Source organism: Hyperolius riggenbachi, chromosome 9 (assembly GCF_040937935.1).
Source record: "Hyperolius riggenbachi isolate aHypRig1 chromosome 9, aHypRig1.pri, whole genome shotgun sequence".
NCBI classification, from domain to species: Eukaryota; Metazoa; Chordata; class Amphibia; order Anura; family Hyperoliidae; genus Hyperolius; species Hyperolius riggenbachi.
In genome coordinates, this window is record NC_090654.1 from 74,732,437 (window position 1) to 74,748,595 (window position 16,159).

Genomic DNA, 16,159 nt, shown 5'->3' on the forward strand with positions numbered 1-16,159 from the left:
CATGCCAGTTAATTGAGACTTCCAGTTGCCTGATAACGGGACTTTGCTGTACATATGCGCCATCGCATCAGTTGGGTGGTGTCACTAATAGTAAAATATCAGCAATTTCAGCAATTTAAATAAGAGAAATTTAATGCCTGGTACACACCATGCAATTTCCCGTCAGATAGATGGGTCGAATAGATAATTTCCAACAGGTCCGATCTGATTCCCTATCATTTTTCGGATCAATTTGCATAGAAGTGATCAGAAAAATGATCGGAAATCCGATGGGATCTGTCAAAAATTATCTATCGACCCTTTTATCTGATGGGATATTGCATGGTGTGCACCAGGCATTACTATGCACTACCTGGCACCTATTTTAACCTTAACCCTCCACAGTGCCTAACCCTGAGGTCCTCCCACCTCATTCCTAACCCTAACCACCCCCATTTTTCCTGTTTATCATTAAAGACCCCAACTTTATCCTGCTGAAGAGCAATCTGGTTCTCCAGATCCTTCACCATATTGACTCTACCGATCCAATCTTTAAGAGTAGGAGGATCCTGGCATTTCCACTTGACAGGTATTAAAGGGGCACTACAGCGAAAAACTGTAAAATTTGAAATATGTGCAAACGTATACAAATAAGAAGTACATTTTTTTCCAGAGTAAAATGAGCCATACATTACTTTTCTCCTATGTTGCTGTCACTTACAGTAGGTAGTAGAAATCTGACAGAAGTGACAGGTTTTGGACTAGTCCATCTCTTTATAGGGGATTCTCAGGGACATATTTATTTTCAAAAGCACTTCGTGAATGGCAGTTGCTCTGTCCAACTGCCAAAATGTGTAGCGAGCAGGGAGGCTGGCCAGCATCATTGTTTAAATCCTTTTTTGGGAATATCTTTATAAAGAATAAAAGCCTTGCTGAGAATCCCCTATGAAGAGATGGACTAGTCCAAAGCCTGTCACTTCTGTCAGATTTCTACTGCCTACTGTAAGTGACAGCAACATAGGAGAGAAGTAAAAATGGCTCATTTTACTCTGGGGGAAAAAACGAATTTCTTATTTGTATATGTTTGCACATATTTTAAATTTTACAATTTTTTCCACTGTAGTGCCCCTTTAAGCTTTTAGCGGCTATCAGTAGTTGAGGAACTATTGATCTATTATATCTACTAATGGAGATTGACGTATGATTCAACAACACTTTCGCTGGATTCCAATCACCACATTCCTCACACAATCTCTCAATACATCCTAACACTCCATCCCAGAAATTGGAGAGCACTGGACAATCCCACACCAAATGTATCAATGTACCCTTAGCCCCACAACCTCTCCAACATCTATCACTTATACCCGGATATATAACAGCCAACCTATCAGGCGTCCTATACCATCAAGTAGAGCTGCTCAAATCCGGACCCGGGAGATACCCGGATAGTTGCCATCCGGACATCTCCCAGTTACCTGCCTGACGTCTTCTTCGTCCGTCCCTCAGCGCCTCCCACAATGCGCTCCACGCGCGTCACGTGATTACAAACACTTCCTCCTTCAACCCGGAAGGAGGAAGTGTTTGTAATCATGTGACCGCCGCTTGGACCGCATTGTGGGAGGCGCCGAGGGATAGACTGAAAAAGACATCAGACAGGTAAGATTGACCCCCCCCCCCCCGCCCACCCCGCACAGGTAACTGGGAAATATCCGGATAGAACTATCAGGATGTCTCCCGGATCCGGATTTGAGCAGCTCTACCATCTAGTCAATAATTTAAAGTTAACCTCCTTAATTCTAGAACTGACAGAAGTAGCATGAGCCAAAATACATACTTTCCTTTTTTGACTGTTACTCAGAGAGATGCCAGAATCCTCCTACCACCTATTCAGATACTCTGGGAAATCCCCACCACTAAACAAGGACACATTTTTATACAGGAATGATATAAGATGCTCCAACACAAAAAGTTTTTCAAAATAAGATACATCCATATTAGATCGAAAAATTATCTTCTTCTCCGCCAAGAAATGCTCCAACTGTCTATGTCTCCAAAAGTCAAATGGAAACTGACCAAATTCCTCACGCAACCTATCCAATGATTTTAAATTATTGTTAATCAGAATGTCCCCCAAAGTTACTCCACCTCCAACTCCCCACAATCCAAAAAAACCCTTCTCCCTACCTGGCGGAAAAAAAGAGAATCCCTCAAGCGGAGACAATGGAGAAACCCCACAAACCAACCACATTTTCATTAACCAAATCCCATACCTCAAACACATTTTTTATCCAAAAAGGAGTCCATTTTGGTAAATCTCTATATGCCTAACCTTAACCACTGGGTAAGTGCCTAACTCTTACCTAAAAATTCCAGCACCCAAGTGACTGATAGTTGTAGCCTAATTGTTCTGGTGTGTATCTGTATCTCTAGATTGGCTGATCTCATGGAGGAACACCAGGAGGAACTGGCCACAATTGAAGCCATAGACTCGGGGGCAGTCTACACATTAGCACTGAAGACGCATGTCGGGATGTCCATCCAAACCTTCCGTTACTTTGCAGGCTGGTGTGATAAAATTCAGGTGAATGGCAGAAGTGTTACATCACAAGATGCCCATGAAAGTGCTTTCCCAGGAAGAATTAAATGACCCTTATTTTCTGGGTTAAAGTGTAGAGAAACCGAGAGCCCAATATAGTGTAGTATGTTAAGCATAAATGAAGTAAAGGTTATCGTGAGAAAATTATACTCACAAACATGGGTTACCACACAGGCAACCACTATATAGGCAGGTGAGGAGATTAGACCTGTCCTCACTCAGGGATAAGAAGTCGCTCTCTGTAGATGCGAAAGGGGGTAGATCACCCCTCCACCAGGGGTGGACACGGTATAGCAGTAGGAGAACAGAGGCGCCAGCAGGATAAAAGTGGATAAAAACTTTAAAATTTGCTGGGAGGAAGTGGTGGACTTACCTCCATAAAGCAGACACGAAAGACTGTCTGAATAGTAGTCACATTTATTAATTAGTACCCCAAAACAGTGCAATGCGTTTCGCAGGCCCAGCCCGCTTCATCAGGCAATAAAAATGGGGACAAGACAGAATTTCAGCAATAGCAGGTGTAGCGCCTCACCTGCTATTGCTGAAATTCTGTCTTGTCCCCATTTTTATTGCCTGATGAAGCGGGCTGGGCCTGCGAAACGCGTTGCACTGTTTTGGGGTACTAATTAATAAATGTGACTACTATTCAGACAGTCTTTCGTGTCTGCTTTATGGAGGTAAGTCCACCACTTCCTCCCAGCAAATTTAAAAGTTTTTATCCACTTTTATCCTGCTGGCGCCTCTGTTCTCCTACTGCTTATTTTCTGGGGACTGTGTTATGTGGAAATGGGGTGTGGTCCCCACAGACATCATTTAAATTACAGTTGGATCCCCTATTTCTCTGCTCTCTGGCCCACAGCGCTCAGCAGACAGATGTCTCACGTTTATGCAGTAAGGCAAAGTCCCCACGAAAAAAGTACCTTCTCCGCATCAGAGAAACGGACATGTTCATGGATCCTGTTATTTTTAGGATCTGTGCACACAGTCTGCAACAGGTCAGTTTTCAGGTTAGTGCAACATACATTTGGAACCTGCACGATTTTTCCTGGATCGCAGAGGACGCAGATGTCGATGGAAAATCAATCCAAGCCTATGAGAATGGTCGGTGTTCGTTCTCACTCGGCTTGTCACCATATACGTCCCTTTTCTATTCACTCTGTGTTATCTCAGGTCCTCCACTGCTGGCACTGTCGCTCGGGTCCACTGCATGGAATACCCGCCAGTATATAGAACAGATTCCTTGCAGAAGCAAGGAAGAAGACTCTCATTAGATTGCACACAAAAAAAGAGAATCCTGCCCAGCAACAGGGAGTGTTCTCATTGGTTCACTGAGTGTTGGACTGGTGAGAATCCTCATTGTTGCTAGGGAGAATTCCCTTTGGACTATTGTAATGCAATGGGAATCTGTATACCGGCAAGTGTCCCGTGCAGAGGACCCAAGCGACAGTGGCAGTAGCAGTGCAGGACCTGAACGACAGCAGGGCCTCGAATGGCAACAACAGCGCATTGGATGCACAATGGTGACAGCAGATTGGATGCACAATGGTGACAGCGGATTGGATGCACAATGGTGTGTATTGGGAATATGTCAATGGAAATGTGATGGGGTACAGCATATCTGCTTAGGATAAGCTACAAACTCATCGCTGTGCTTCCAGTCCATTTTGCCGGCTGTCATTATGCCGATGCCCATTGAGGCCTAGTGCACGCCAGAGCGGTTCGGTTGCGTTTTTAGCAACGTTTGCGGCTGAGGAAACGCTTGGGTAATGTATTTCAATGGGCTGGTGCCCACCAGAGCGGGTCGGTTTTAGCTAAAACGCAAACTCCCGGGCTGCAGCATTTTTTGGGATTTCGGAGGCGTTTCTGCCTCCAATGTTAAGTATAGGAAAAACGCAAAACGTTTGATAAAACGCCAGATCAGAGCGGTTTTCCAGGCGTTTTTGTTACAGCAGCTGTTCAGTAACAGCTTTACTGTAACAATATCTGTAATCTGCTACACAAAAATGCGACCAAAAACGCTTCACTTTAACCTCTGCTATTTCCTGATATCAGAAAAATTGCACTAAACTTCTGATCACCAAAAATAAATAACTCCTTTTATTAAAGACTCTTTGCCAATTCAAAGTAAATTTCCACTTTTTAAAGGGAACCTCAAGCAACAGGTATAAGGAGGCGTCCTTATATATTTTCTTTGAAACAAAACCAGTTGTCTGGCAGCCGTGCTGATTTCTTTGGCTGTAGTATGTGGTGCACAATGGAGCAGATTCTGGTGGGGGTTTGGTTACAAAGGAGAACAATGCGCTGTTGGCATGCTGGATATTTATGCAACCACAAGTTGTGCACACACTTGATTCTTGGCCAAGATGGCCCTGAACGTCCACCTCAGCAGAGTTCCATCTAGCGTATGTACGTAACTTCAGCTCTGAGTTGCAAATTGTGTCCACCCCTTCTTCATTTCCTAATCTGCTCTTACTTGCCAAATGACACAATCTCCAGTCATGTGGTGTTGGTGACAGAATCAGGCCTGGTGCACACCAAAAACCGCTAGCAGATCCGCGAAACGTTAGCGTTTTTTGATGCGTTGTTTCTTATTATTATGAAGCGTTTTGCGGTTTTGTGTAGCGGTTTTTACTTAAAGTGAACCTCCAGACTGAAAAACGACTCAGCAGCACTGAAAAGGCCTGATGTTTCTTTAACAGTTTCACAGCATCAGAACTTTGTTTCTCTTATACAAGCCTCATTTTTAGCTGCACAGAAGAAAACTGCCTGGGCATTTTCCCCCTGATGCTGTGCAAAGCATGATGGGATTTCTGATATTGTTGTTCTCGTTCTGCTGTTTTGGTGCAATTTTTTTTTTTACATTTGAAGCCTAACGCATGCAGCTGGGAGGGGTTAACAGGACACAGGACAGTTGGAACTGTGTCTCCTGCTCCCTGTCACCTCCTTTCAACCAAAAAGATGGCTGCTCCCATGACAAAGATAGCAGCCTCCATGAATCACAAACATTTGTCTGTTGTTTTAAAACAGGGTGGGTAAGAGATTATATTACCTATCTATTCTAATTAACATAACTAATGTAACTTAATGACAGTATGTTTGTTTAGGCTGAAGTTCCCCTCTAACAGATATAACTCAAACCTTCATTTTCTGAGTTATAATTAGTTTGTGATGACTTGTATACCTGACAGGGGTCCACCATCCCTATAAACCAAGCTCGCCCAAACCGGAATCTGACTTTTACCAGGAGAGAACCAATCGGGTGAGTAGTAAATCTTCAATGTTCTGAAATAAGTTTATTTCTCCTTTTTAAACCATTCTTTAGACACAGTTTTTACTGTATATGCTCCTAACAAAATTACAAAAAAATAAGCAGGAATAAAAAAGTTTAGTAACAAATGTAGAATCTGCAAATTAAAAAAGGAAAATTACCGTTGCACCAACGCATAGATACTTATCGCCCCTTCAGTCATATGGGCATCCGGGGCAAGAAGTGATTGCCACTGGATGATCCTGGCTTTCCAAGTTATTGTAGAGCCCACTGTTCCAACATCGGGTCCCTCTTAGTTTTCTTCAAGTGTTCCTGGCCATGGATGAGTTCATCCAAACTAGGCATGCACAACTAAGATCTGCCCATGCCTAGTAGAACAAAGCCGCTTGTGCATTGCTTTTTTCCACCATGCACAAGCATTTAATTCTACTGGGCATGCGTGGACCTTACTAGCACATGCCCAGTACGGAGCTTGCAACTAGGTGAAAACTATTCAATAAATGTTGTCAAATAGGTATAAGGGAACTCTCTGCTAGAACAGTGAGCTCTAGTAGGACCTTGGAAGACTCAAGACCACTTGCATGCACAAAAACTTTGCCTATCTCAACCACGTCATTAGGCGGGAATGACATCACATATAACTAATTAATGCTAACAACCAATAAATAGTGACATCCCTCTAAGATACAGGCTTTTCGTACAAAGTGCAATTTTTATTGCAATTTTTATTCAAAATGGGAAAAGAAGTGACAAGCCTTTTAAAACACTTACAAAAAACCACTATGGAGCATCCCCATACTTCTGTATAAACTCTGGAACTGGTTCCATAAGGATTCTCCTGGAATCATCAGAGTGAGAATACAGTGTGGGGAGTGCACAGATACTTACAGAAAAATTTGTATGATGGCAAAGCTCACTAACCACAGACATCAAACACTGCAGATCACACAGACCCGTCCATGGGAAACCCCATAGTGCCGGAGAATGGCTCAGAGCGACATGTAGATGAATCCCCACAGCAAGTGTTCAGCAGAGATAAGATACTCTCGGTTGGGCAAGGATTACACACCTTTACCTGGTGGGCAAAATATGATTGGGAAAATGGCAGAGAGAAAGTCAAAGTAAATCTGAGAGGGGGGGTGGGATATAAAAAATGTATACATACCTGGGGCTTTCTCCAGCCCCCTCAAGCCTGATCGCTTCCTACTACCGCCTGTGCAGTAGTACTGTGCAGACGCAGAATGCAATGGGGGAGCGCACACAGCCCGACCGTGCCTAAGCCGACTGGACGTCTTACCGGGGCCAGTTGTGAAGGCTGCAGGCAGCGGAGGACAGCAGCGAGGGAGCGATGAGGCCGGAGGGGGCTGGAGGAAACCCCAGGTATATATACATGTTTTCTATCCCGCCATCTCAGGTACACTTTAAATAAAATTACACTAAAAAATTTGCTTTTTAAATAGATTTTTTTTACATTAATATATTTTTATTTGTTCTTCCTCACAATCTGACAGTGTGTGTGGAATCGTTATCCCCTGGAATTACCCTCTAATGATGCTGGCATGGAAGGCTGCTGCGTGTCTTGCTGCTGGTAACACGGTAGTCCTGAAACCAGCCCAGGTACGACTCCCCAATAAGAACAAACTGACCTCGTTTACTCAAGGGACACCTGAACTGAGAGGGATAGGGAGGCTGCCATATTTATTTCCTTTTAAACAATTCCAGTTGCCTGGCTGCACTGCTGATCCTCTGCCTATAATACTTTTAGCCACAGACCCTGAACATGCTTGTTTCAGATGTGTGATCCAGACACTACTGCAGCTATAAAGATAAGCAGGACTGCCAGGCAACTGGTATTGTTTATGGCTGGTTTCTACTAAGCCGGCATGCTTTTTGTGTCCAGAATTGCACGGGCATGCGATTCGGACGGCATGCTATTGCTGTAATAGGCAACATATTCCGCTCACGTGGAAATCTTATCCCTCCCAGTTCAGGTGTTCAGGTTTTGAGGGTGTGGGATAGATTTTACATTTTCTGTCAGAATTTATATTGTATTCTGTGTCCCCTTGCTTCTTTTTCCTGTGATAGTCTGCACTAGGGGTATAGAATCAGGTGAATTGTAACATTTTCAACTCTCATCTAACAGGAGTCATGGATAGATCTCTTAAAGTGACACTGAAGCGAAAAAAAAAATTATGATATAATGAATTGGTTATGCAGTAAAGATAATTACTAGAACGTTAGCAGCAAAGAAAATATTGTCATATTTTTATTTTCAGTTATATAGGTTTTTTTTTATAACATTGCATCATTCTCTAATATTTGCAGTTTACACAATACACTCAGCATTCTAACTGATTTCACAGAGCAGGCTAGTGAACTTTTGAACTTGCTTCTGCAGAAAAAAACAAAATACAGTGACAGACACTTGAGATAATACGCTTCAGGAGACAGAGCTCTCTGCGACTTTGAAAGTCATGGAGCTCAGATAAGCTCTTTTGCATAGATAACTGGAGCTTCCTGTACTGGAAACAATATTAGACTCATATCTCTGCTGCTAATGTTTTATTTCTTAGCTGTACTACACATGCAAGTCCTTATATCATAAGTTTATGTTCACTTCAGATTCCCTTTAATTGTAATAATTGTCAACGGTGGTGTTCCTTGGCCCTTTGGATTGCTATCTTTAAGGCCCATTTAACAGTTAATGCATTCCATTGCAGTGTGATTGTTTATGAACGCAAGTTACCCCTGCGGTGTGACCATAGTGGAAAGCATCATTTCCAATGAAAATGCGCCTCACTTCCGGGTTCACCACGCACGATGCGCAGTTAATCTTGTGGCGTCACAACGGGACCCACAGAAACACGTGCAATGTGATAACCCACATAGGACTATCACTGCTTCTGCGACAGGATGTGGCGATATTGTGTGATGTGATGGACCACTTTAAAGGGAAAACCTGAGATGGCATGTGTGGGTCAACTTATACTTACCTGTGGCTTCCTCCATCCCCATGAAGTGCTTGGTGTCGCTTGTCCTCCCTGGCTGCTCTGTTCTCCCAGAAAACATCCCGGTAATCAGGCAGGCCAGGCTCTCCTGCGCATGCGGGGCTTGGTCACGCACTCTCCTGTTGCGCCTCCGCAGCCTGGAGCAGTCTGCATCTGTCTGTAAAGTATTTTGGAACACCCAAGCAGCTCGGGGTGACCCAGAACCACTAGGAAAGTATAGGAAACTAAAAGAGACCAAAAAGAAGATGAGCAACTGTGGCTTCCCACAATGCATCAGTACTAAATATGCAAATTATCTCTTTATGCCCCTGAAGCCAGGCTTACATCCAGAACCACTAGTGGATGGCAAGTCTATAGCTAAGTTTACAGAACCACATCAACCCAGCATGCAGACAGCCTGTTTCAGAACTTTTGGTCTCATCAGTGTATGGCATGGATTGATATGGCTCTGTGGGATAGGGCTTGGCTTGCTATACACCAGATGGGGCCTCTTGCACTGATTATGGAAGTGAGTTCCATAGAGCTGGGCTGCATGGGAAAAGGCCAGTGCACCAAATGTTTTTAAATGGATCCTGGGAATAACCAAATTTGTCTTTATTTGCCAAGTAGGTATACATGACGGGGCATATAGTTTCCAATAGATCCGGTGTATAAAATGTATTATGCATATTGCTCAAACTGGTCTAAAAGTCAGCATTTCTACTACTACTAAAAGATTTCTTACAGCTTTAAAGGGGAACTGAAGAGAGAGGTATATGGAGGCTGTCATGTTTATTTCCTTTTAGACAATACCAGTTTCCTGGCAGCCCTGCTGATCCTCTGCCTCTAATACTATTAGCCATAGCCCCTGAACAAGCATTCAGCAGATCAGGTGTTTCAGTGGATCAGACTTATAAGTCTGATCTGACAAGACTAGCTGCATGCTTGTTTCTGGTTTTAATCAGATACTACTGCAGAGAGATAGACCAGCAGGGCTGCCAGGCAACTGGTATTGATTAAAAGGAAATAAACATGACAGCCTCCATATACCTCTCTCTTCAGTTCCCCTTTAAAGCTACTAGTCCAGGAAAAAATTGTAGCAGAACATCATTGAAAATGTTAAACACAGCACTTTGTCCTGCTATAGAAAGGCTATTCAGCTTCAAATCTGCATCCAGACTGGAGATTACAGTATCTTTGTTTACATTCCAATGCTTTTACATTTGTGTGTAAACAGCTGAAAACCCTCTCTGAGAAGACATCTGTGCTTCAGGCACACATACAGTTCAGAACAGCTCACTAGGAGATTTTAATATATAATAAAAAGCATCTGGAATAAAATACAATGACAGCTTTCCAGGCAAGATAAACTACACGTTGGAAGTTTGTAATTTGTAGAAAGACAATATAACTTGTGCACAAAAGCAAACATGATAACTGTATGGCCTGGAACCCACTGAAATCCGCAAACGCAAAACGCAACCGCTAGCGTTTTGTCTGAGCGGTTTGCAAGCGGATTCATGCGCGTTTTCGGTCGCGTTTTGCAACAGTGTCTTTTTTTGCTCAGCGGTTGTGTAGCGTTTTGCGTTTCGCGTTTTTATCCTGATTGGTCCTGTGAATTATTTTTAATTTTGTTACAGTGTGCTGAACCGCAAAACGCTAGCAAAACCGCTCAGCTTAGGTTTTGCTGAGCGTTTCTGCTAGCGTTTCAATACTTTACAATGAAGCGCTAACGCTCCCAAAATGCTGCAGGTCCTGCGTTTGCGTTTCTGGGAAACGCAAACGCTCCTGTGGAAGTTGCCCCATCCATTAACATCAGCTGATCGTTTTGGCAAAACGCTAGCGTATCGCAGCGCTGCTAAAATGCTCAAAAAAACGCTCTTGTGGGTTCCAGCCCTTCGAGTAATAAAAAGTAAGAAAAAGTAAGAAAACACATTTTTATTGAATGTTATGTCAGAGTTTCAGGCCACTTTTAAGCCCCGTAACTTTACATGCATGTAAAGTTTGCCAATCTTTTGTGACTGTACCTTTATGATAATATGCTAATTGGTAATTTTAACTACATTGCAGTGTTATTTTGAATTTCACTGTGTCCAAGTGACCCGGTCATTTACCACTTGTGCTGCAGGTGACCCCACTAACAGCTTTGAAGTTTGCAGAGTTGACAGTAAAAGCTGGAATCCCCAAAGGAGTGATTAATATTCTGCCTGGAGCCGGTATGTGCATTACGTGATTTACCCATAAAACCATTTCTGACTGTTGTGGTCAATGACTGAAAGTCACAGGGCTACATTTTCTACTTCCTTCTTTTTGAACTTTGTTATGCATTAAGCTGGGTACACACAATTCAATTTCCCATGTCCACACTGCTTCTGATAACAGGATCGATTTTCCTATAATCAGGGCCGGATTTAGGACAAGGCCCCCTAGGCCATGGCCTAGGGCACCACAGGGGGAAGGGCACCAAAGCAGCAGGCTAAACTGGTGCAGCATTTGCAAGCTTGAAAATGCTGCAATGCAGGAAGATCAGGCGAGCGCCTGACTGCGGCACACTGCTGCTAGCCGCAATCAGGCTACCTATACTAGAGAGGGGAGGGGGAGGGTTCATCTGGCAATCTATACTGGAGGGAGGAAGGGAGGGGATACTGAAGGGGGGGGGGAGCTGGTGACAGTGGCCTTGGGCGGTAAAGAGTACAAATCCGGCCATGAGTTTACTACTCGGCCATACAACTTAGCAGCCAAATTAATATTGCCTCCTTCTCTTCCCACCAACAGTGCTTGCAGTTGGTGGTATCTGATTGCTGCGATATAATTTTTTTTTTAATTTATTTTTTTTTCTCCCTCCCTCCCTCCATATATACCCCCTTCCCCCCCCCCCCCCCGAGATCCAACCACAATATAATTTGAGTAAGCTAACGTAGATCCATGAGTAAGATAATGTAGATCCAATCACTACACGCTCAATTCGTGGCTGGCTGATCACGGATCCCCGCTCTGTTTAAGAGCAGGGAACACGTGCGCATGCGCGCTTGCATTCTCTGCTAATCTCCGCCCTCCAGGACTTGACACCAATCGGCGTTCGGCGGTTCTGGGAGAGCCACTCTGCGGCGTAAGGCTACATACACACTTGAGATAAAAGTCTTTGGAAAAGGCAAGATCACAGACCAATTTTACCCCCTTCCATGTAGTATGAGAGCATACTCTACACAGTCTATTCTATTGAGCTGAACTCCCCATCAGATAAAAATCTTTGCAAGATGCTGCACACAAAGATGCTGTACACATTCAAAAGATCAGTATCTGCAAAAGATCTGTTCCTGCAAAAGACCCGTTACTGCAAAATGCATTCATAGGGCTCAATTCTGGTAGCGTTTAGTAGATAATTACCTCATGGAATTTGATTTACCTCATGAGGAAAATAAACTTTTGAATTCTGGTAGTTTAAGTAAAGTTTTACCTCATGTAATTTCATGAGGTAATTCATGTGGTAATTTTCGACTAAAAATGTGTGGTATTTAGAAGTGAAATACCTCACATTTGAATTCTGAAGAGAAATAAGGGGCGTGTTTGCATGTCTTTTACCTCACATAATTAGACCTACCTCTACCACATGATAAATGTAGTGCTGTGACAGAATTGTGATATCTGTCACATAACATGGAGCCTTTTCAGCTTGTTCTGTGTTCAGGACCCCCATATTTTGCTGAAACAAGTAAAAGTCACCTGACCAACGAATCCCCCCCCCCCCCCCCAGCTTCCATTTTGTTTTAAGATAGAAAAAGTGCTCCAAACCCTGTACAATCCTTCATCTGCCGCCCCCCCCCCCTCCTCAACATTACCATTCCCCAACCTCTGGTTGGAAAAAAAAAGTAAAAATGCTCCAACCCACAGCCTCTGTTTTTAAAAAAATTAGGTAAAACTGCGGCAAGCACCGATTTCCCTCCCCCCTCCTCTTCTGGTTAAAAGTGCTCCAAGCCCCCCCCCCCCCCCAGTAAGGGCCCGTTCACACTGCACGCGTTTCTAGCTGCGTTTTGGAAACGCGTGCAGGTGGCCAAAACGCACGACATCAGACATTGCATAGAGTGCAATGTCTGATGTTCACACTGCATGCGTTCCGGACCTCTTCGGTCCGGGAACGCATGCTGCACGCAGATTTTGCAAAAACGCGTGGCTGTCCCATTCACTTTTCAGTGATGGGATCAGCCCGCAACGCACACAAACGCGGATGGCCATGCGTTCGTACGCGTTGCGGTCCGCACGCGTTCCGCACGCATGGCCATCCGCATTTCTGATCTGAACGGGCCCTAAAAGTGCTTTAACCCCTCCAGACCCCCAGCCTCTAAAAGTAAAAGTACTCACACCCCCAGTCTCTAAAAGTGCTGATCCCTCCCCCAGCTTTTAAAAGTGCTCCGACCCCCCCTCCCCCCAGCCTCTAAAAGTGCTCCTACCCCCACCCCCAGCCTCTAAAGGTAAATGAGCTGGATTTTTTTTTTCCTTTTTATAATGGATACCTATACATTTACTTTTCATGGGTTGCTACATAATCAAATACACCTTCCCTCCTCAAAAACAAACATCTTCCAAAGACTATCCTAACTTATGGAAGACAATTAAAGACTATTACTTATTTGCTGCAGGCTTCTCACTCAAATACCTCATGTTTTACCTCACTCTATGCATTTACCTCATGTTTTACATCATGTTCAGAAATGGAGAAAAATCTGTCAGAATTGATAAAAGAAGAGGAAAATACCTCATGAGGTATTTTACCTACAAAAATGTATTTACCTTACATAGCTAACAGAATTGAGCCCATAGTCTGATATCTGCAGATCCTCATACACACCTTGTTTGACAGACATTCATGTGCAGATCAGATCCACCAGGATGGATTTTCAGATCTGCAGACACTGACGTATTCAGACGGGGGTTCTGGATGTATGGAACACCCCCTAAGACTCCTGTACCTTTTAAAAAAATTCCCTGAAATCGCTGAAGCGGACAAGCTGGTAAATATACAGAGGCTTGCCTGCATGGTCTGTGGGAAAAACTCAGCTCTTTCCCTATTGTAAAGACTGCATGTAGACAGCTACATAAGGTATGTCACAGGTTGAAAAGTTTTTGACAGTCCCTAAACTCCAGGAGGGCTGCCTGCAGCTTGTGTGAGAGGCTGACCATCACTTATATCCTCCACACCCCTATGGACGGTATCAGGGCCGTCCCTGTCACCAGGCAACTATAAAATTTGGCCTAGAGCGCCGTGGGTGGGCGTGGGCGCTCTCTCGCTGCGGTGTGTGTGTGTGTGTTTATTTTTTTTTTTCATTGTCAGGTCGGCGCTGGGCCGCTGTGACAGGCAGCTCAGTGCGTGCCGCCTACTGGTCCGCCCCTCTCCCTTCAAAGACGAGCAGGCACACGCTAGTCAGCTTATGCGTGCACTGCCGCCGCCTACTGGTCCGCCCCCTCTCCCTCTCCATGCAGAGCGAGCGGCCGCACGCTAGTTTGTTTATACGTGCGGCGCCGCCCCAAACTCCGCCCCCCTTTCAAGATGGCGTCGCCCATGAGGGCAATGATGTTGGGGAGTCGTACTCTGAGGTGTTTGCGGGCCGCTGGACTACACAGGAGCTACGTCTCTGTCAGTGGCAGCAGGGGTAAGAGTGACACTCATAACGCGAGGGGGAGGAGGGAGAATGGGCTGCAGAGAGCGGTGGGAATGTCGCTCTGTATCGCATCATGTGGCAGCGCGCCATGATTGGCTCTCCTCCTTACTATTACCAGTGCTGGGTGCTGAAGGATCCTCCCTCCTTTCGGTAGCGCTGTGTATCTATGTATGGAGAGACGTGCCTCTCTGTACATTCTATCTTATTCTTCTAATCTTTATTTATAACTGTGTGCTGGAAGTACTTTGCTGTTCCTGTCCTTCAGTTAGTCAGGTCAGAGAAGCGAGCACTTGTTTGCGAACTGGCAGAGGTGATCATTTATGGCAGCTTATACCTATATCCTTCCCCTATTCCCACAACCTCCCACCATGTTGTTAATGTTTTGTTTTTGCTTTGGCAATGCTAAATGTATTTGGTCCTGCAAATAAAGCTTTTTTGGATTTGGCTGGCAGGGACAGGAGACACAATACATGCAAGTAGCCTGTGTGATGTGGGACTGCAATACAGATACGCTATCTGCTCTATCTCAGTCTCTCCACTCCACCTGGTGGGCAATCTCCCCCCAAGTCCCCTTTCATTCAGTGATTTAGGGCTGGTCCGGTGTCTGGTGTATTCAGGTTTGTTGTTGTAAGGTAATGCAAAATACTAGGCTAGGTGATAACAGTGCAATTAGAGGGCAGGAAAAAGTCTGGCACTATAGTTTAATAACTGAGAATAGAGCAGTGCAAAAACATGTCCATCAAAGCATAACAACACATTGCTGATAGCTGACAAATGGTGAAACAAGGGCAAAGTTGCATTGCTTGTGCTCAAAAACTGTACCTGGATGGTGGGGGGTAGCAGGTAACCTGTTTAGCTACTAACCTGTTACCTTCTTTTCCAGTGAAACCAGTGTGGTATTGTTTGCCCAAGATCCACAAGTCCGTGACCGATCCCCCGGGCCGACCCATTGTGTCGGGCATGGGATCGGTCACGGAGAGACTGTCCAGGTTTCTGGACCACACTCTCCGGCCACTCCTCACACACGTACCGTCACATCTCAGTGACACCATTGACGTTTTGGAGGGCCTTGGGTCCTCATCGTGGTGCCCAGGAGATCTGTTGGTGACCATAGATGTCACCAGTCTCTACAGTAGAATTCCACACCCTGACGGCCTAAGTGCCGTCAGGATGTATCTCGATAGAGAGAAAAAAGACAGCACCTTCAATGATTTTGTGTGTGAGTGCCTCGAGTTTGTCCTTACACACAATGCCTTCCTGTTTGGTGACGTTTGGTACCAGCAGATCTCGGGCACCGCAATGGGGACCCCAGTAGCTTGTACTTACGCCAACCTCTTTTTGGGTGCATGGGAGGAAGTCTACGTCCATTCTGCCAACAACCCCTTTCGATCGGGCCTGAGAGTGTGGTCCAGATATGTGGACGACGTCTTGGCTTTCTGGTCGGGAGACGTTTTACTCCTGAAGTCTTTTTTGGAGTACCTCAACCATAATGACGTGAACATGCAGTTCACCATGGAATGGTCAAGTGAAAGTATTCACTTTCTTGACCTTGAGCTGACCATCACACATGAGGGAGTCCTAACTAAAGGCTACCGCAAGCCCACAGCCTCTAACACTATCTTGCACTCAAGCAGCTATCATCCCAAACATGTCACCGAGTCCCTCCCCT

At 44.7% G+C, this 16,159-nt stretch overlaps 1 protein-coding gene across 2 annotated transcripts in view; it reads left to right on the forward strand.

Moving 5' to 3' along the window:
* ALDH1L1 (aldehyde dehydrogenase 1 family member L1) overlaps positions 1 to 16,159 on the forward strand; it is a 206,773-nt gene that overhangs the window by 159,377 nt on the left and 31,237 nt on the right. For both annotated transcript variants that reach the window (XM_068253079.1, XM_068253078.1), the window contains exons 13-16: positions 2,413 to 2,563; positions 5,767 to 5,837; positions 7,358 to 7,463; positions 10,962 to 11,049. In XM_068253079.1, the coding sequence (XP_068109180.1) occupies positions 2,413 to 2,563; positions 5,767 to 5,837; positions 7,358 to 7,463; positions 10,962 to 11,049 (416 nt within the window). The remainder of the gene's footprint in view (positions 1 to 2,412; positions 2,564 to 5,766; positions 5,838 to 7,357; positions 7,464 to 10,961; positions 11,050 to 16,159) is intronic.